Here is a 20,895-nt window from a genome sequence, read left to right as displayed (position 1 = left end):
ATTTCCACCCCATTAGCCCCAATGAGAATGGTAGAGACAACGGTTTGGAAACAAAGTGCTAACCAAAAGAAGAATCTGACAATAAAATGTAAAGTATTTTTCTTTCAGAGCATTTAATTGAAAAGGGAAAAAAAATGGCATAACTTCTTATTGGCATATAGTAGTGATGAACCATTTGTAGTTTATTTGAATTACAAACTTCCCCTTGGTAAGAAAGGGGACTTGTTGCTTTTTAAGAGTTAGTGTGACTTTGAGATAAAGTAAAATCTTGTACATTTTATGACTTTGGCATTCCATCATGTGTTTGGCTGGAAGCAGATGTAAGAGTGTGATTTAGGCGGCAGTGGTATCCTAGCAAGTATGTTTGTTCTGGATAAGGAACAGATGAAATGCAGAAACTGCAGTTTATAGTGTGATTCACTAGGACAAAATTTAGATGTATTCCATATGGTCCTTCCACAGCTAGTATACTAGCAGTCATCCACTAATGTGCAAAACCCAGAAATGTTAAATGATGGATATTCTTTTAAAAATATGGAATACTTCACTCCCAAGACAGTGAGTTAAAAATCAGCCTTACTCATGCAAGAACTAATGGCTAAGGAAACATAGTGTTCGCTAGATTAAAGACAACTGCTACTTCAAGCTTGAATTGAGGATGTATTTGTTTCATTTCCTGTCTATCAACACTTAACTTGTTCTATTTAGGTGTCCAGCATGATATTCAACTCCTGCTATGCTGTTGTCAAGTTTGTGACTTAGAGGCTGAATCTCAGATGGTGCAAATGATTATGGGGAACCTCTCATTTGTCACTTTGTGTAATCTGGTTTAGTGTGTTCTGTACTTCATCAGGATTAACTGAACACTTTTGATGTAATTACTTGTCATGCGGTAGAACACTAGTCAAATGGGACAGTCTTTTCTTCCAAGATTTCATGTAGTTCATATGTGTATGGAGGAAGTAGTTAAGACTTGAAGCAAGGCAGCTTTATATCTAAAGATCCTAAATTTCTGTATGTCTTAAATTTGCAATTTCAGTGTGCACATGTATACCTACACAGTGTACACTATATAAAATATAATGTCAGGGCATTCATGTAGATGAGACTGAGGGAAATTTTCAAAAGCAAAATGTTAGTTATGCACTAAACTGCCATTTGTGTGTTTGAGTGTCTCCCCCAGAATATTTAATGTGCCTTTGATTTCCCACATACAAAGTGTTTTAGTTGCCTGTACATTTCAGTGAACACAGCTTTTGATTTGAATAGGCTTTGCACTCTCTAAACTATCAGAGTTCTGAAATTTATAAATATAGCATATGTTTTACTCCACTTATATTTAAATTCAATTTAAACTGGTGGCCATGGGCACCATAACCTTAAAACAGACTTCCATAGTAAGACTCCTGTTTATGTGGAAAACAGACTTTGGGAACTAGCAAACACAAACTGTTATCAAACTCTGCACAGTGCCACTTGCTTCCTGAAGTAAATGCTAGTGATGGGTACAGAAATGAGCAGTCTAATTACAGGAAACTCATTCTTCAGGCCCATACCATTCGTGCTTTTTTTTTTATAGTGCAGCGTATACAAGCTTGTTCTCAGAGGCTTTTTATGGACTGCGGAACCATTTCTCCTTGGAGGCGTGCACAGCTGCAATACAAGTTGTATTATGAATAGAGTTTGTACTTTCTGTTATCTTGGGTCCAGTAAAATCACTGATTCTGGCAATAGGAGCAGAATACTAAATTTCTGATTTTTAAGTGAACTTAGTCCATTTGAAAAGTACCAAATTGATACCACAGGAGTCAGAAATCCTGTATTTAAAAAAAGTACAGCAATAAGCATCAGCAGCGTGAGCCTCCTCATTCTGCGTAGCATGATGTGCCTTAACCATGCCCTGATGGGGTCACCATTATGAAGACCGTTCAGTCCCCTTGCCCATTAAGGTCCTGATCCAATAAAGCACTTCAGCATATGATGAGACTGTCAAGTGAAGTGCCAACTTTGAGTCTGTTTAGCAGTGGTGTTTTGTTAATTGTTTAAGCGGCTGCTAAATTGAGCCTTTCCTCATGTGTTTTAATATTTTGAGGACTCACTCCCTTCGGTTTGTGTATATTTGCTGGCATTCTAATGTTGATCCAAGGGTGAGCTAGCCAACAGACTGGGCAATAGAACTATCAGTCTTGAAACCACAGCCTGTAAGCAAGCACTTTCTTTCCTTCTGTTCTCTATAATCCTTATTCATGTTGTACGCCCACTGTGGCTCTGAAGACTTTATTTTGAGCATTCTATGTGTGAGTATATAGCACCGTTTGGAGAAATGGAGTATTTTCAGTGGTTTCACGGATAATCGTTTTGTTTGCCCTTGTTTATAGCTGCTATTAGAACACCAGGATGCCATTGCTCCTGAGCAGAATGACTTACTGAATGAATTGCTGGAGGGGTTAGGGGCTGTTCCAGATGTAGAGTCTTTCCTTGGTAAGTGTTCTCTCTCTCGCGCGCGCGCTCCCCCCCCCCACCCCCTTTGGTCAGTTGGTTATAGTAATCCAGGGACTGGCCCTAAATTGGTATATGGGGGTACTTTGTTTGGCCTCTTCAGTATCTGCAGAATTTAAGACTTTTTCCTAAAATGATTTTTGAAGCTGTTATAACTGAAAAGATATTCTAAAATGAGAATCAAAGGAGAACTGTTTCCCAGAGTCCGCAGTAGCTCTGAGAGGTGTGAACTACTCACAATGGGTATTTATTCTGGAGCATAATGATATCATTTGACTCCCCAACATCAAAAATTTCAGCAGAAACATCTAGCTCTCTGGAATTAGAGTATTATCATATATTTAAATAACCTGACTGAATGTATGGAAGGGGCTGTACAAACCACATTTCCATAAAAGTAGATAGACTTTAATTTTGAGAAGTAGTCCTCTATAAAATAGTGAAACAGGCAAAGGATGTGATACACCAATGAACACACTGGAAAATTTTCTACAAGCAAATTCAGTCTGATTATTGATAAGAGGCTATGAAGAGAAGTAAAGGTCAGTAACAATGAGTTTGGGTTTGTGCCAGACAAATCAATGATGGATGCTATATTTACATTATGATTGCTTGTGGAAAAATAAAGAGAAAAGAGGTCTTGAGAAGGCTTAAGAGCATATTCCGAAAAAAGTCATATAGTTGTTTGAGGATGAAACAGATATCTGAAAGCTATCAGACTCATCCAGGACATGTATGAGGGTGCTGCTACCCCAGTTAAAAAGTCACGTCAGGTAATTGAACCATTTCTGTTAAGAGTCAGAGTGCATTGAGTCTCTGCACCAAGCCTCATTTTGTTCACCATGGTGCTTGATGCGGTTACAGAAAACATTCAGTGTGGCGTGCTGATGCATGCTTTTTGTAGATGATGACGTGCTTGTGGGAGCGAGCAGAGAGGAAGTGGAAAATTGAGTAAGATGGAAGGGCACACTTGAAAGAAATAGCACAGAAATCGGCAGAAAGTCTGTAGATTCAATGATAACTTTCAGGAAGGCAACAAGACTGTAAGTCTCGGGACAGCCACTAGCAAAGGTACAGAAGTTAAAGTTCCTAGGTTCAATAGTACAGGGTAATGGTGAACTCAATGACAAACTTACAAGTAGAATAGGAATGTCATGGACTAAAAGGAGAGAAGTGAGTGAAGTAATCTGCAGTAGGAGTTAGGAGAAACTTTTCTATTTGATAGGCAAAGATCTATACAATAATTATTAGGCCTGCGCTTTTTGTATAGTTCTGAATGCTCAGCACCAAAGAAGAGATTGGAGCAGATCCTGAATACAATGGAAATTAAAATGTTAAAATTATTACAAGGATGGACCATCAGAACAAACACATTAGGGGAAGTATGAAGGTGAGACCAATTATAGGAAAGCTGGGGGAATCCAGGCTTAGATGGTTTGATCACATGAAAAGAAGATTAGAAGAATAAACAGGAAACCGGGTGCTCAGCTTAAAAATGGAGAGTAAGAAAAGGGTTGGGATGCTAGATGGATGGATGCTATATAAAAAGGATTTGATCAGCTGTGGAGTTTCCAAGGAACTGCCTCAAGGCAGACTGGAATGGAGGAGGACACAAAGAGCTTGACCCAACATAGATGGGACTAAGGCTAGAAGAAGATGAATAGAACTATTAATATTAGTGCAGGGATCACACCACCTTTGTTTAGAAAATGTCTAGCATATTTTGGGTGCCTCAGAAACACGTTAATAATAAGGACACTATCAGTAATGATTACCCTACCCCAGGTCTATTTTTATTATTTTAGTTTTTTTTTCCTGACTATGGATGTTAAATAACTGCACAACTACTTTGGGAAAGAAACATACATTTGAGCCCTGTCTGGATAACTGTCTTGAAAGAAAAATCCTATTTAAGGTGGCAAAAATCTCAAGTTTTAGTATTTCAGAAACCTTTGCCTAGATGTATAAATAGGTAACTTCTATTGGACATTTTCAGAAAATACAAAATACTACAATTTTCCTGTTTCTAAATAGAGGGAAGGTATTGATTTTGTTTTATGGCTGAAGGAAAATTTTGAATTAAACAGTTATTTGTCTAGATATAGTACATGTTGATAGATCTTTGAGTAGTTTTCTGTTGCCTTTGACATGTTTCAGAGTATTCTGGTTCATGCTCCAGTTCTTGTCACACATCAGTGAACTGGCAGAGTAAGAGCCATATTTTTTCCTACAGGGGAAGGAGCTGTTGATCCCAGTGATCCTAACAAGGAAAACACATTGAGTCAGCTTGCAAAGACAGAGATTTCACTATCTTTGACCAGCAAATATGAGTTACAGGAAGGTGAAGATCAAGATCTCAAAGGGATGATGATAAAGTACGGTTTGTTCATAAAATATGTATCTTTTGGGCAATGTTTTTGTTAAAACAAGCAATACCAGTAACGTAAACTAACTTTATAACTTTATTCAGGTTTGTAATTACTTTTTTTTAAAATTTCCAATTAGAACACTAGTGTTTTTCAGACTGCATGCCCCCCACCACCATTCATTTGACTGGCAGTCTACAAAAAGTTAAGTCCATAGCTTGGGTCTTTTGATTGATGTAAAGATGGTCCAATGCTTTGCCAGCCTCTAGCCAAATCCTGTGCTGACTCATACCTTGTGCAACCTCCTTGGCAACGCAGCATGAGATCAAAGATAGTGTTATAATCAAAACTTAAGGCCAGGTTCAGCATGAAATTTGCCTCTTAAGAGTTTGAGATGTAATTCTGGCAAAACTCCAAGGCTAGTTAAGACTTAAACCGCTGTTTTCAAACTTCAGTGCTTTTGAAAAATCTACTTTAGACACCCACGTGACTTAAGATCACAAATCCTCTTGGAAGTGAATGAGATTGGTGCTTCTAAGTCACTTAGATGCATGTGAAAATCCCAACTCTAAATCCATATTTGGACACCTGGATAAGTTTCTTGATTTTTCAGAGGTGCTAAGCACCAACAGCTTCTATTCATGTTAATAGGAATAGTGGTGCTCTGAAAAACACAACACACTTACTTAGATCAGGGAATTACAAACTCACTTAGTGTGGACCACATCTGGAATGTATCTCCTCCCTTTGCCATTAGCTGCAGAGGTTGCTCTTGGCTTAATAGCCAAGACTTGAGTGAAGTATGACCTGGAAAGAGGGAAATGGTGAGAAAACAATTTAAAGCATGAATACAACAGTAAGATATGTATACAGTTAGATTGTACCTCTAATTCATTATGATTTGTACCTCCTTTTTCGGGGGGCTGAAATGCCTTTTGATGCCTAAAGAGTTGATATTGTTGGATTTCATTAAATGAAAAGTAACATTTGAAAGCTTTAATGTTCTTCAGAAGTTTGACATGTTAGGACAGATTTTCCTCATTCATTAGAATTTAGTTTGTTCTGTGTATGTTGTTTTCTTGCATTAAGAAGGATCTGTTTTATAATATTGCTGATGTGCTTCACACAAAGGTTAACTTGTTTTTCAGGAGTAAGGTAAGCCTTTTGTTGTCAGTGGTTTGGGCTCTTTTCCAGTTTGTAATATCCTTAGCATTGTAACAGATAATTAAACTTTTCATTAAGAACATAAGAAGAATTTTAACTCCTATCAATTAGAAATGTAGAAATGGGCACATTTCTGATGTATTAAATTTCCTTAGCAAGCTCATTATATGGGTGTCAGAAAAACTACCAGCACATTTCACATAGGCCATCAAATGGTTATTAGTTTAGGTCATTATGGACCTAGCTCAGATTCAGACCATTGACCTGAAAAGAGAAGGATCTGTATCAAATAGACCAGTCAAGTCTCCACCCTATCCAAAATCTTTCAAAGTCTGAAACAAACTTTGTAAAACATCGATATTTTAGCTCTTACAAAGTTATGGCTACTTGCATTATTGCACACTGTGAAATAGGTACTGTCTTAACACATGCTCTTTTCCATAATTCAAGACGAGTTGCTGTCTAGACTTGAAGGCAAATCCAACTCTGCCCTCCTTCCTCTAAATTGAAAACACTTGGAAATGTTTGTCAGACCAGTATTTGTACAGGATGTTACTTTCCTCTCAGCTCACAAACATTGCATGACTTACACGGGGGAGAGAATAATATTCACTGGCTTCCTTTTTCTTCAGATGGTTGCAAAATACTATTGGTAAAACCTGTAGGCAAGTGCATTATATCAAAAGTTCTGCATACCTATTTTTATTTTTAAATTAACATCATCCCTGTTTCATTGGATATATTCACATTTAACCTACCTGCAAATTATGAGTTGTTTAATATCTCTTCTCACTATTGAAAATGGATGCAAGTGCTAACCTTCTAAAACTGCTATTTTCACACTTTTCTTCACAACCTGCTGGCTAGACAGTCTTAAAATTTAAACCTCCAATTCTGTGCAGGCCTGTAGTGCAGCTACAGTCTCACTCAGCAGTGCTCATACGGAACAGCAATACTTAATGAATCTGAAAAGTAATTTAGCTTTATTAACTGGCAGCTGAAGCTTTACTTTGGAGGAAAGTCATTTTACCACAATGTTTACAATTGCAAGCACACACTCTACAATTCTTAACCTGAAGGGTGTTTTCCCAAAACAAATCTTCCAATTTAGCTGGTAGAGAGAATTTCTTCTAGAATTTCCCACACATTGATCATACAGTTTTATGGTCCAGGAGAGAGGATTTAAATGAAAAGGAAAGGGGTTGGTTTGCCATCAGTACAGTAGTTATTCATGCTTATTGATCTGAAGCGTAACTTTCAAACACTTTGGTAACTTTTTACATGTAGTTTGATGTAAAACTACTTGCATGAGTTCTATAGTTTCTAAAACAAAACATTAGGTAAGAGTATAGGAACATCTCAACACATTTCTGTATTATTTATGTGATATCAGTGTCTAGGCAACTTACAGACAGAATGACAAGGTCTCAGCCCTGAGCAACTTAAAGCTTACATAGACAATGTAGAGATGAAGGATGAGGAAAGAGATTGGAGTAAGTGGTGATATTTACCATATGGCTTAGTAGTGCCACTATTTTATTTCAGTTTTTTTCTTTGTTTGCTTGTTGCCTTGAGTGTATTGTGCAACCAGTTTCTTCTGTAGTTGGGATCAATGGCGTGAAACTATTGTTTAAATTAAAGCTTAAGTTTTGCTCACCTGGCAATTTCTCAGTATCTATAGTTCATGCTCTTTCTTTGTTAGTTTTTTCTCAGTTTCTGCTAATCTGATCTTTAAAGAGCTTTTTCAAATTGATTTTATGCAGAGTTGAACTACAGTTTCAATTGTAAATAAGAACAGCTGAGTTAGGATGTATGTACAATAACTTTTGCACCTTTTAGAAGAGACAGAATTATAAAAACTGGCCAACCAGTTGGTGTGTATAGTATTTGTGATAAATTGGTGGGTTAATATCTGTGGTTATGTGTATAATTGGACAGTGAACGTTTACAGGAACTTCTAGTTTGGAATGTGTGCTTGTTAAATGACTCGTCAGGCATGCACACTTCTCATAACAGTACTGCAATGGTGGAAATACACTGCTTCACACAAGTGAAAAGATGAGCTGCTAAAATGCTCAGAATCCTCTTACCTACACCAATCTGGGCCGGGGGGGCCATATTCCAATATTCATGCACTAATTAGGGCATATATTTCCCTCAGTATCTAACTTATTTCTCTAGAAGTAGCTTCTTTTGGGGTTCGTGAACTGTAGCTTTTTAAAACTAAGGGTATGTCTACACTACGAAATTAGGTCGATTTTTATAGAGTTGATTATGTATGTCCCCACTAAGCGCATTAAGTCGGAGTGCGTCCTCACTACCATGGCTAGCATCGACTCACTGAGCAGTGCACTGTGGGAAGCTATCCCAGAGTTCACGCAGTCGCCGCTGCCCATTGGAATTCTGGGTTAACCTCCCAATGCCTGATGGGGCAAAAACATTGTCGAGGGTGGTTTTGGGTACATGTCGTCAGTCGCCCCTCCCTTCGTGAAAGCAATGGCAGACAATCATTTCGCACCTTTCTTCCTGGGTTACCCATGCAGACACCATACCACAGCAAGCATGGAGCCTGCTCAGCTCACCGCTGCTGTTGTGAGCATTGTAAACACCTCGCGCATTATCCTGGAGTATATGCAGAACTGGGCTAAGAGACCCCAGCACAAGGATGATTGTGATGAGGACATGGACAGATGTTCCTGAAAGCATGGGCTGTGGCAATTGGGATATCATGGCAGCAGTGGGGCTGGTTGATACAGTGGAACACCGATTCTGGGCCCGGCAAATAAGCACAGACTGGTGGGACCACATACTGTTGTGGGTATGGGATGAATCACAGGGGCTGCAAAACTTTCGCCTGCCTAAGGCCACTGTCCTTGAACTTTGTGAGTTGCTTTCCCCCACCCTGAAGCACAGGAATACTAAGATGAGAGCTGCCCTGACAGTTGAGAAGCGAGTGACGATAGCCCTGTGGAAGCTTGCAACGCCTGACTGCTACCGGTCAGTCGGGAATCAATTTGGAGTGAGCAAGTCTACTGTGGGGACAGCTGTGATGCAAGTAGCCAATGCAATCACAGACGTTCTGCTATCAAGGGTAGTGACTCTGGGAAATGTGCAGGTCATAGTGGATGGCTTTGCTGCAATGAGGTTCCCTAACTCTGGTGGGGCAATAGACAGAACGCATATCCCTATCTTGGCACTGGACCACCTTGCCAACCAGTACGTAAACCGCAAGAAGTACTTCTCAATGGTGCTGCAAGCACTGGTGGATCACAAGGGATGTTTCACCATGGGATGGCCAGGAAAGGTGCATGACACTCAGATCTTTAGGAACTCTGGGCTGTTCGAGTAGTTGCAAGAAGGGACTTACTTCTCGGACCAGAAAATTACCATTGGGGATGTTGAAACGCCAATAATTATCCTTGGGGACCCAGCCTACCCCTTGCTCCCATGGCTCATGAAGCCATACACAGGCAGCCTGGACAGTAGTCAGGAGCAGTTCAACGATAAGCTGAGCAAGTGCAGAATGGTGGTAGAATGTGCCTTTGAACGTTTAAAAGCTTGCTGGTGCTGTTTGCTGACTAGGTTAGACCTCAGTGCAACCAACATTCCCATTGTTGTTGCTGCTTGCTGTGTGCTCCGTAATATCTGTGAGAGTAAGGGGGAGGTGTTTATGGCGGGGTGGGAGGTTGAGGCAAATCACCTCGCAGCCAATTTTGAGCAGCCAGACACCAGGGCAATTAGAAGAGCACAGGTAGGCATGCTGCGCATCAGAGAGGCTTTGAAAACCAGTTTCATGACTGGCCAGGCTACGGTCTGACAAGTTGTGTGTGTTTCCCCTTGCTGCAAACCCGCTCCCTTTGTTGATTTTAATTCCCTGTATGCCAACCACCCTCCCCCCTTCGATCATAGCTGGCAAAGGAAATAAATTAACTATTGTTTTGAAACCATGCTCTTTCTATCTTTCTTTCTATCTTTCTTTCTTAAAAGAAACAAAACAAACAAAAAAAACCCAAGTGAGATAACTGACAAGGTAGCCCAGGTGGGGTGGGGTGCGTTGTGGGAGGAGGGAAGGACAAGGCCACATTGCTTATTGTAGCCATACTACAAATCAAAACTGTTTGAATGACAGCCTTCTGTTGCTTGGGTCATCCTCTGGAGTGGAGTGGCTGGGTGCCCAGAGCCTCCCCGCCCATGTTCTTGGGCGTCTGCGTGAAGAGGATATGGAACTTGGGGAGGAGGGCAGGTGGCTATACAATGGATGCAGCGGCGGTCTGTGCTTTTGTTGGCTTTCCTACAGCTCCAACAGATGCTTCATCATGTCCATTTGCTCCCCCATTAGCCTCAGCATTGCCTCCTGCCTCTGCTCTTCGCGCTCACTTAATGCTTTCCTGGCCTCTGCCACTGAATGCCTCCATGCATTAAGCTGTGCCCTATCAATGCGGGAGGACTGCATGAGCTCGGAAAACGTCATCGCGAGTGCGGTTTTTTTCGCCTTTTAAAGTGCGATAACCTCAGGGATGGAGATGATAGGGGAAGCATAGACACATTTGCACCTGGGGGGAGATAAAAAGGGAGAGTAAAATTTAAGATGATACATTTCCGAGAACAAAAGTGAATCAAGCAATTCACAGAAGACAGCACATGTGCTTTCGGTACAAGGTCGCATTTTGCCTTTTATATTGAGTGCCTGCCGGTATAGTGTAGACCAAGGCTAAGATAAAGGTCATGAATGTATGAAATATGATAAACCTGTATCATCTCTTTAAGAAGTTCTGATTACTAAAGACTTGTTTAAGCTCTGCTTGAACAAGACTAGTTTCTCCATTGCTTTGAGGGAGAGTCTCGCCTAGTGGATAAGGCACAGAGCTGAAGGCCTGAGTTCTAGCCCTAGCTTTGCCATTCACCTGCTGTGACCTCGGCCAAATCATTTCACCTTTGATTATTTCCCTTCCCAACCTGTCTGTTTTTTCTATCTGTTTGTACAGTGCATAGGACAATGGGGCCCCTAGTTGGTTGGGCCCTCTAGTAGCTACTATAATAAACACTTCCAAGTTTATGTCCACTAGAAATGGGTGCATTAAAAACTGTCAGTACAAAGTTAGCAGCTGCATTCTATGCTGTATTCTTTAATTGCAATAATCCAATTGGGAGGTTGCAAAGTCTTGGATGACTTTTTTTGCTAGGTCCGCACTTCAGCGACAGATGCAACTCTGTCCAAACCAAGACTAAATATGCCACTTGATATCAGTGACCTAGAATGACTACCACACCAACTTCTGTAACGGGAGGACATCACACCTACCATGGTGACCATTGACTTCGCCCTCCCTACCAACATCCTTTCTCTTACCTGGTCTAATCCTCAACAAACTCACTTTCACCAGTTAAATACAAAAGTACTTTATGGTCAGTAGAAGCAAAACACATTAGTTGTAACTAAAGCAGAGGAAAGGAAGTAAACTAGCTGTAAAAATAAGTATCTATATTGATCAGCATTAACTCAGTCCTAAAGTGACTGAAGAACATTTTTCGTCTAATATTTCCACAACTAAAAATTACATGAAAATTAGAGAAGACTGGATCCCCCAGTCTTATACTTTCAGCCTTATGCTCTTAAATCTGTTCTTATATATAACTTAAAACTTATGTACAGTATTATAAAAATTACCCTGTATACCTGGAATTCAGTTTCTTATCCAATGCTCAGAAAGTGGCTAATCATTTCTAACTGTAACTTCAACTCAGTTAAGATTAACTTGCCTCTTGTCCTGTTTCCTGTGGAGGATATTGGAATTTCATGCGCATGGAATGCTTAAGTATTTCTAGAAACTAGGTCAAAAGAAAACTCACGTTCTTAAATATCTGACGGACTGGGCGTGTGGGTGTGTAAATGACAGATTCTCTTGTTAATTCTCGTACTGACTTGCGCATTCCATTGAGTTTAATTTATGTGTATGTTGTTAATTTCCCTTCAGAAACCTAAAGAATCTGAGTAACCTATTGTGGTTTTAAGCTTATCTGGCATGACACATGAGGGTTTTGTTAATAGTTTCCAAGGAGCTGTCAAGTTTCCAAAAGTAGAATTAAACTTCCAGTGTACTTTTTGTTCAAGAGATGAAAATACAGTTACCTCAGCTGACAGCTAGCTTTCCTGTCTTAAAAGGAACATTCATAGAAACTTGCTACTGCCATAGAATCGTAGGACTGGAAGACACCTCGGGAGGTCATGTAGCCCAGTCCCCTGCATTCATGGCAGGACCAAGTATTATCTCGACTATTCCTGCCAGGTGTTTGTCTGACCTGCTCTTAAAAATCTCCAAAGATGGAGATTCCACAAACTCCCTAGGCAATTTATTCCAGTGCTTAATCACCCCGGACAGTCAGGAAGTTTTTCCTCATGTCCAACCTAAACCGCCCTTACTGCAATTTAGCCCACTGCTTCTTGTCCTATCCTCAGAGGTTAACAAGAATAATTTTTCTCCCTCAACCTTGTAACAACTTTTTATGTACTTGAAAACTGTTATGTCCTGTCTGTCTTCTCTTGTCCAGACTAAACAATCCCACTTTTTTCAGTCTTCCCTCATATTTGTTAGATCTTTAATCATGTTTTTGCTCTTCTCTAGACTTCCTCCAATTTGTCCACATTTTCCAGAAATGTGGTGCCCAGAACTGGACACAATACTCCAGTTGAGGCCTAATCAGCATGGAGTAGAGCAGAAGAATTACTTTTCATGTCTTGTTTACAACACTCCTGCTAATATATCCCAGAATGTTTGCTTTTTTTGCAACAGTGTTACACAGTTGACTCTCATTTAGCTTGTGATCCACTATGACCCCAAGATCTCTTTCCACAGTACTCCTTCCTAGGCAGTCATTTCCCATTTTGTATGTGCGCAACTGATAGTTTCTTTCTAAGCAGAGTACTTTACATTTGTCCTTACTGAATTACATCCTGTTTTACTTCAGACCATTTCTGCAGTTTGTCCAGATCATTTTGAATTTTAATCTTCTCCTCCAAACACTTGCACCCCATCCCAGCTTGGTATCATCTAAAAACTTTATTGGTGTACTTTCTATGCCATTATTTAAATAATTGATGTTGAAATGGTATGCGTCTAGGTATACAACCAGATATACTGTGTATGATTAACTGTTCTTGGATATCCTACAAATTCAATGATGCATCTCTTCTATAAAACTCATTAGAATATTTTATTTTTAAAAAAATCTTTAGAATATAGAATTCAAGGAAACCTTCAGAACTTTTGAGCTTAAAAATTGCAAATATCTTTCTTCAAAGGATGATATTGGGTTCTGTCTTGTACCAGTGTTTTGTATGCATATCTTTTTGCATGAAAAAGTGGTACATAAGGTAAACTTCATCCATGGGTGGTTTTGCCCAATTCTGGTCACAGGACAGCACCTCTACTTGTTACTGGGAAGAAAATGGATATGTTCTCTATACAGCTGTACCCCGTGTGTGCATCTCATTCTCCTCCTAAACAGCACTTGGAGTCCATAAACTATGGCCCCAGTGCAGAAAAACATTTGGATTCAGGAAAGAACTTAAGCACATGCCCAAGACCCATTGAGTGAATGTTAAGCATGTACTTAAGTCCTTTCCAGAATGAAGGCATAAAATAGTTGTAATAAATTTCTGTCTGCTGAAATAAGTTCTAGGGAGATCACCAAAGGTTGGAGAAGGCAGCTTCAGAAGGAGACAAATCTGAATTGAGTATAACTAGGGCAAACTCATTTTGAGAGAGCTTCTGCTTCACTGGCATATTGGAGTGAATTCAGGAGCAGTAGATGGCAGAAGGAATCCCTCTGAAGCTATTCTATATGTCTGAGCAGTCACACGCAGTAAAGAGGAGCTATGGACAGAGGGAATAGAACATTGCTGCCATGCCTCCCGTAGGTTGAGCAGACTTCCTGCTCCAGCTATATATGCATCCGAATATGGTAATTCGGTTTACTGACATTTCTGGAGTTATTGCCACTGCTGCCTTTTTCCTTATGTATGAATTTCTAATACATCAATAAGAAGTTGATCCAAACTCAAATGTTTTGTGTCAAGTAAGAATGCAAGTTTCTTGTGATATTGTCTCTTGCAGGGGCATATATTAGAAGACCATACAATCTTTTCTTACCATTTCTTGTTGGATATAAACATTTAGTCTTGAAAATGAAGACAGTGGTTTACATAGATAAAACAGTTGTTGTTTGAGGACTTAACATAGAAGTTTCACTGCTCATACTTCAAAATGATTTTTTTCAAAAACCCTATTGTTAAATTTTCTTTGTCTTTGAAGCATAGCATATACTATACATGACTCTTTATCCATTAATTTCTATGTATTATGCTGTTAGCCTGTAAAGAGATGTATCTAGTTCGTGTAACAATGTATTGTGTTGTAGTAGAGCTGTGTAACAGGATGTTCTTGGAACGAAAAGACAGCAGGAATTGTGATAACTTCTTACCCCAACCACAAAAACCCACCACTTTAAATATCAGGATATAGCAATTTCCTTTTTGTTTAGAAATGTATCTTTTTTTTTTCTTTCTTTTTTTTGCTAGTAAGAAAATGTATGTTCTCTGTTCCTTAGAGACACATCTTTCTTTAAGCAGTACACAGTAATACACATTATTAATATGTTGCTTCTGAAGTTCAGCAATGTCTTTGTTTCTAAATATTCAGTATAAATCCAGGTGGCTCATAAAAGATTTATGTATGTGTCAGACTTCGGAAAGATCTGTGTTTCCATCTCTCACTTTGTCAGTCCTAAGTTAAGTGATAGCTAAATACAGGTGTATTTGTATCTGGATTCTTATTATGGCATCTATTACCATGATGATTGAATCTCCCAAATAATAAAGGGAACATAAGCATATAAACTTTGATACAAAAATGTGCATATATCAAAACTCCATTATTTAGTTTAATACTGCTGTTAATAGAAGCTCTGAAATCTAAAATACCTTTGAAAAATACCAACGTTTTGTGTGTGAGATCTTTAATTTTTTAGTTGAGTCACAAATGAGGAAACTAAATGCTTCCTATCACAGCTGTCTTATAATATCCATTGTTTATTTCTCTGAAAAGGACAAAAAGACTTGTAGTTGATGTGATACGAACGCAACCGGGAGATACGCTCTTAGAAATCTTAGAAACACCAGCTTCTGCTCAACAGGTAAATGTCAGGCTATTTTTGCTCTCTTCATATAATGTATCTTAATACCTTGTCCTGGATTTAAAACAGGTAACAGATTTCTCTGACAGTTAACAATGGAGAAAAATATTTTTTCAACTGAACCAGTCATAAAATTAAATTAGACATTTTTAAAATTCTTCAGATCTATCAGGAAATCAGTTTCTTATTTTGGTCTTTTTTTTTCATGTGGCTAACTTGGAATTAAAATCAGAAATTAATATGCATTTTTTAAAACTACTTCAGAGATAGCTATTGTAGAGAGTACATTATCTATTTTATTTCAGGAATCTTACTAAAATGTCCCATTTAGATCACAGGGCTTATTCCTACTTGAAAATGTTGATCTTTTTATACTAACACACCTAGAATAAGATTGAAGTTGTACTGTCATGTATCCATGAAATTATTTTTAACATAGTTTATGAAAGGGTCGTAGTCTTTGATTTTTATACCATTCAATGCACCAATGTAAGTTATTTTACTACATATTTCATGAAAAAAATCTAGGATCTTAATTTCAAGCATTTTCTCATTTATCTTCTTTGCTTATGCAATATAAACAAACAACTGTGTGGGAAACAGCCTTTCGCCTTCCTTTGTATGGGAATTGCGTGGGAATCTCTTGTCTTCTGCAGACTTCTCTCAAATGTTGAAGCCCAAAATATTTAGTGGATGCACAAACTATGTCAGTGAAGTCAAGAAAAGCCAAAGTGTTACCTTTTAAAACAAAAAAAAAAATGAGGGGGGGGGATGTCTTTAAGAACTGGGGGTCCTTTTACAAAGCCTGTTGAAGTCCATAAGAGTCTTTCCACTGATTTGAATGGGTTTTGGATCAGGCCATGGGACTGCAATTCAAACACATTCCCTGTGTCCCAGCTAACAAATTTACTAATTCTTTAATAATGGATAAGGCTGTGTGTCCGTCACCGATTCCATGACTTTCTGTGACTTCTGGTGCAGCTGACTCTGGGCCTACCCGAACAGATCAGGCAGTACCTGGGGCAGAGTGGGTGTAGGGAAGGGGCTCAGGGCTTGGGGCAGGGCATTGGGGTGTGAGGCAGCGCTTACCGGTGGCAGGAGAGGGGGCCTTCCTGGAAGCGGACAGCATGTCCCTGCAGCTCCTAGGCAGAGGGGTCAGGGGGCTTTGCAGGCGCTGTTCCCACAGATCCTATTGGCTGTGGTTCCTGGCCAATGGGAGCTGCGGAGCCGGAGCTCGTGGTGGGGCAGCACAGGGAGCCACCTTGGCCTTCCATCCCCCTAGAAGCAGCAGGGATATGCGGAGCTGGGTAGGGAGCCTGCCAATCCTCCCTCTTCCCCCCCCTCCGCACCAGCGGGGGTCCTGAGCCGTGCACTGCTACCCGGCACCCTTCCAGCACCAGTGGGTGTCCCGGGCTGCGCGCTGCCACCCGACCCTTCTCCGCCAGCAACAGTGGGGGTCCAAGGTCACAGAGCCCCAGGATGTGCCCCGTGGCGCCCTCCCCAACCCCGCCCACGTTTTAGTTAGGTGTATATAGTACAAGTCATGGGCAGATCACCAGCTGTGAATTTTTGTTTACTGCCCATGACCTATCCATGACTTACTAAAAATACGCGTGACTAAAATGTAGCCTTAATAATGGACCTACTTTAAGGTGCCTTCAAGAGGCATGGTAAGAGTGAACTCCCTTAAAACAGTTTAATCAACATGGATATAAACATAGCATTTCTTTTACACAGTCTTGTTCTGAGTTCTCAGTTGTCTCTTTTACATGGAGATGAGAGCATCTGGACACTTTTTATATATATATATATTTTTTATGAACTGGTAAGCAACTAGTTTTTACTGTATTTTCTCCAGGAATCCGAGCATTTAAAAGTGGTAAAGAAACATGCCATCTTAGATTCCAAAACTCCTGAGAAAATGAAGCATAGTCAGTCTATGCTTGAAGATGCACAGCTACCAATAGAACAAAAGAAAAGGAAAATACAAAGAAATCTTCGCACATTGGAACAGGCTGGATTAGTGTCTTCAGCAAATAAGTACCAAGAAATCATCAATGAGATTGCTAAGGTAATTGGAATGTGCTGTTTTAAGATTTCTAAAAATGCACCTACCCTTTCACCATATGCACATGTACATGTGATGAACATCCTCCTACAGAATACCAAACTGAGTCGCCTAAAGTATGCAAATGATGATTCCATCTCAGTTTGAAAGAAAAATGTAGACCCTCAAAATAAGTGAGGAAATAAATTTAGTTGCTAAAATACTCAAATACATGATTGCTTGAGCTGAATAATGTGCAAGGGTGTGCACTTTTCCTCTATTATCCACACTACACAAGTGATGAAGAGTAACTGGCCATCTCTAATACTCTGGATATTTTTATGTAGCTCTTTTATTGGTATCGATAAACATACACCACAAATGGCAGGTGCTAATGCGAGAGGGTAAGCTACTTTTTTCCCATTTTAAAATTAAACAATTTTTTCAAAGCACAATGTTTTGAGTAATCATTGGTTTTCATTTTTACAGAGCTTAAAAGTTATTAAGAAACCAACTAAAAATAGCAGTCAGAAAAAGGATTTCCTTACATACCTTTGGCATAAGGCAAAATAGCTGCAGCAATGATGAAAAACAGTAAAGGAGGGTGGTGTTCTCCATTATCTCAATAAAGAGTTAGACTTGTAGCAACTTGTAGCAACCACCTTGACCCAAATCGAAATCCCCATTCTTGCTCATATTGTCCATTTAGTGTATATAGTTAATGTGAAAATATATTAATTTGCATCAGCTATTGTCATGAGACACGCTTTTTTGAAAAGGTAAAAGGTTGATTATGATTGCAAATACACATAGCAAGATATGTTTTCTAATGTGATTTCTGATACCATAACTGAGGGATTTCCTCTCTCCCCATGCTGCCATACTGCCACAGTTGTAATCAGAAAGTTGTGGTCAAGCTGCAACCTCCTTGTTACAAAAGGTGTGGTAGGGGGCATCTGGCAGGGCATCCTCTTTGAGATCCTGGAACTCGCTCTGTCCCTCTTCTGAAATAGTCCAGATCGGATAACTTTCCAGGCCTGCTGCGGAAGACATCTGTTTATGAGGGCTTTTGAAGTGGGTGTAGGGAATGCTTCCTAGACAAATGGGTGGGAAGTTTTTTTTAGGTGGCTGGCAGAGCCCAGTCTGAATTGATCATTTTAAAGCTGCTGACATTTTTTTAATTATTAATTTGTGTTATGGTACTTTAGTTTGTTTTTTTAATCAACATAATTAATATCCAAGGTTGAGGGATGGATGTTTTTAAGAGTAATCTAGTTTTATCCTTCAAGTATGAACTGGTGCAGATCCCACTGTAGGCATCTGTGTGCCTCTTGTGCAGTTGGAGTCTTTGAATAGCAGCATCCTTAGGCTCTGCGTGGACCCTGTAATACCCTGAGCTCTCTTGCGCTCTCAACCCTCCCGCAGTTCCCTCTTACTGCCTGTGGTAGCAAGACTGAAACCAGTGAGTGCCTCAAAAGGATGGACCAAAATACTAGCCCTCTAGAGAGAAATCCTCCAAGTCCTCTGTTGCTTCAAGAGTGGGAGGTGCTAGTGCGGCACAGGGAAGGAGTGGCCTGGTACTGATCTTGGAACAGGTTGCATTGCGTGCCTTACAAATACGCTGTTGAACTCATCACAGTGCTGACGTACATACTGGTAGAGGAGTAGATATCCACATCTGAGACATCCCCCACACAGAGACAACTATTGACACCACCTCCCTAGGCACCGATGTCACGTACACTATGGCACCCCCATTGGAGGAAATATACTCCTTGTTGCTGTCCCTGAGCCATTGATTCACAATGTCAAAAAGGGGGAGAACCTCACAAAGTGCCGGAGGCTCCCCATCATAGGCAAAACATGGCTGGGTTGAAGTTGATGAACTCACTGCCATTCAACACCTGTACAGTGTGCATGTCTCAGAGCAGATCCCCTTCTCATGTGTCACAAAAGAAGAGATCTCACTTCCCAGTGGCAGCAATGGCCTGGCCTTCCATGCCAGAGACAGATAACCTCCACAAACAGATTAAGGCTAAACAGGAAGAACCCCATCAACCTCCTTCTCCATCAGAAGTCATCATTGTCACTAGATGAAACAGTAACACTAGCCACAACATTCGCACTGGGCTACTTTAAAGTGTTGTAGGACCTTTCAACCCCAGTCCCACGGACCCTGGACATCACAACCTTAGTAATCTGGGAAAAGGCCCATAAACTCCGACATCCTAAATTTATCATCCTCTACCAGGATTGTCGTCCTCATTAACAACAATATACACTAGCTGGTGAAGGGACTTTTTGGCAGACCTTGGCCACTCTTCCTGCTATATTCAAGAGGATGGAGAAAAGGTACCAAATATCACGCCAAGGCTGTGAATTCCTTATGGCTAACATAACCCAGGGTTCCTTGTGGAACTGGTATTATACACAAATTCAGATCTGCAAAGGGCACCCCAAAAGAGGACTCTAAGAAATGGAATCTCTTCAGGTGAAAGTCTTATTCCTTTGCTTCAGTACAGCTTCTTATCGTGAACTGTCAGGCCCCATTCACAAAATGTAACTATTACATGAAAGATGAAGTTCTTCCTAACCAAGCTCCTACGGGACAGTAGGGAGGAACTGAAAGATGACATAAAGGAAGTTGCAGGGGGCCCTTGTCACATTAACATTGCAACGAAATGGCCTTGTTGCTTCATCTAGGACCCATAGAAGAGGTATCACGAGCTCGGGGAAAAGCTTCTCCTCCCAATATTTTCTTCTTCTGCAGAGGAAAGGTGGTCTTTGTCCTATCCTAGACCTGAGTAAACAGAACAAATACATGCACCACCTCAGTTTCAGGTTGGTGATGCTTGCCACAGATCTCAGGGCCATGGTCCCTGAATCCTGTGTCTGTTCAGTGTCCTAGGCCTGAAATTGAACAATGAAAAGTCAACTTCATTGCTTCTGCAGAGACAATAGAACTCATCAGGGCAGTCTTGGATTTGACCTCAGCCAGGTTTTCCTGCCTTATTCCATATTTCATACTATAGGGGAGCTCAGTGTGATCCTCAATGATCGTCCTCAGACCACTGTGAGGAATTCCCTCAGACTTTTAAGTGATAGGGCAGCATTCACTTAGGTCCATCCCTAATGCCAGGCTGTACCTGAAAGATTTTCAGGCATGGCTCAAATCATTTTATTTCCCTCAGATTCATTATCTAGACAAGCTGATGTGCATCCCTGACAAAGTACTGTCATGAGGCAAGACGCCCTGTGCAGGGGAGTTCTTTTCTCTCTCCCTATCCCTATCATGACTTTGGTAATGGATGCCTCAGCTGTGGGTTGGGGAGTGCATCTGGGTGACCTTAAAGCTCAGGTTACACACAAATGTCCTCAAATTGCATGCAGTATTCTGTGTCTATTGGCAGTTCCTGCCACACATTTAGGGCAAGCCTATTCAACGCCACCACAGCAGTGTTTTATGTGAACAAGCATGGGGGTGCCATGTCAGACAGCCTCTGTTAGGAAGCAGTCAAGTTGTGGAACTGGTGCATTCAGAGCTTTGTCAATCTCAATGCATCACACCTGCCAGGCTTTCAGGTGGTCTGGCAATTACCCTGGGGAAGTCTTTCAATTTGGAACACT

The 20,895-nt window shown here is 40.3% G+C and overlaps 1 protein-coding gene across 3 annotated transcripts in view; it reads left to right on the top strand.

Moving 5' to 3' along the window:
• The window catches only part of IQGAP2 (IQ motif containing GTPase activating protein 2), a 225,181-nt gene that overhangs the window by 195,681 nt on the left and 8,605 nt on the right, over positions 1-20,895 (top strand). For all 3 annotated transcript variants that reach the window (XM_037902978.2, XM_037902979.2, XM_043546515.1), the window contains 4 exons: positions 2,379-2,481; positions 4,733-4,874; positions 15,134-15,221; positions 17,080-17,292. In XM_037902978.2, the coding sequence (XP_037758906.1) occupies positions 2,379-2,481; positions 4,733-4,874; positions 15,134-15,221; positions 17,080-17,292 (546 nt within the window). The remainder of the gene's footprint in view (positions 1-2,378; positions 2,482-4,732; positions 4,875-15,133; positions 15,222-17,079; positions 17,293-20,895) is intronic.

Source organism: Chelonia mydas, chromosome 5 (assembly GCF_015237465.2).
Source record: "Chelonia mydas isolate rCheMyd1 chromosome 5, rCheMyd1.pri.v2, whole genome shotgun sequence".
In the NCBI taxonomy this organism is placed as follows: domain Eukaryota; kingdom Metazoa; phylum Chordata; order Testudines; family Cheloniidae; genus Chelonia; species Chelonia mydas.
Note: the sequence above shows the minus strand (reverse complement) of the source record. Positions and strands in the feature narration are given on the sequence as shown.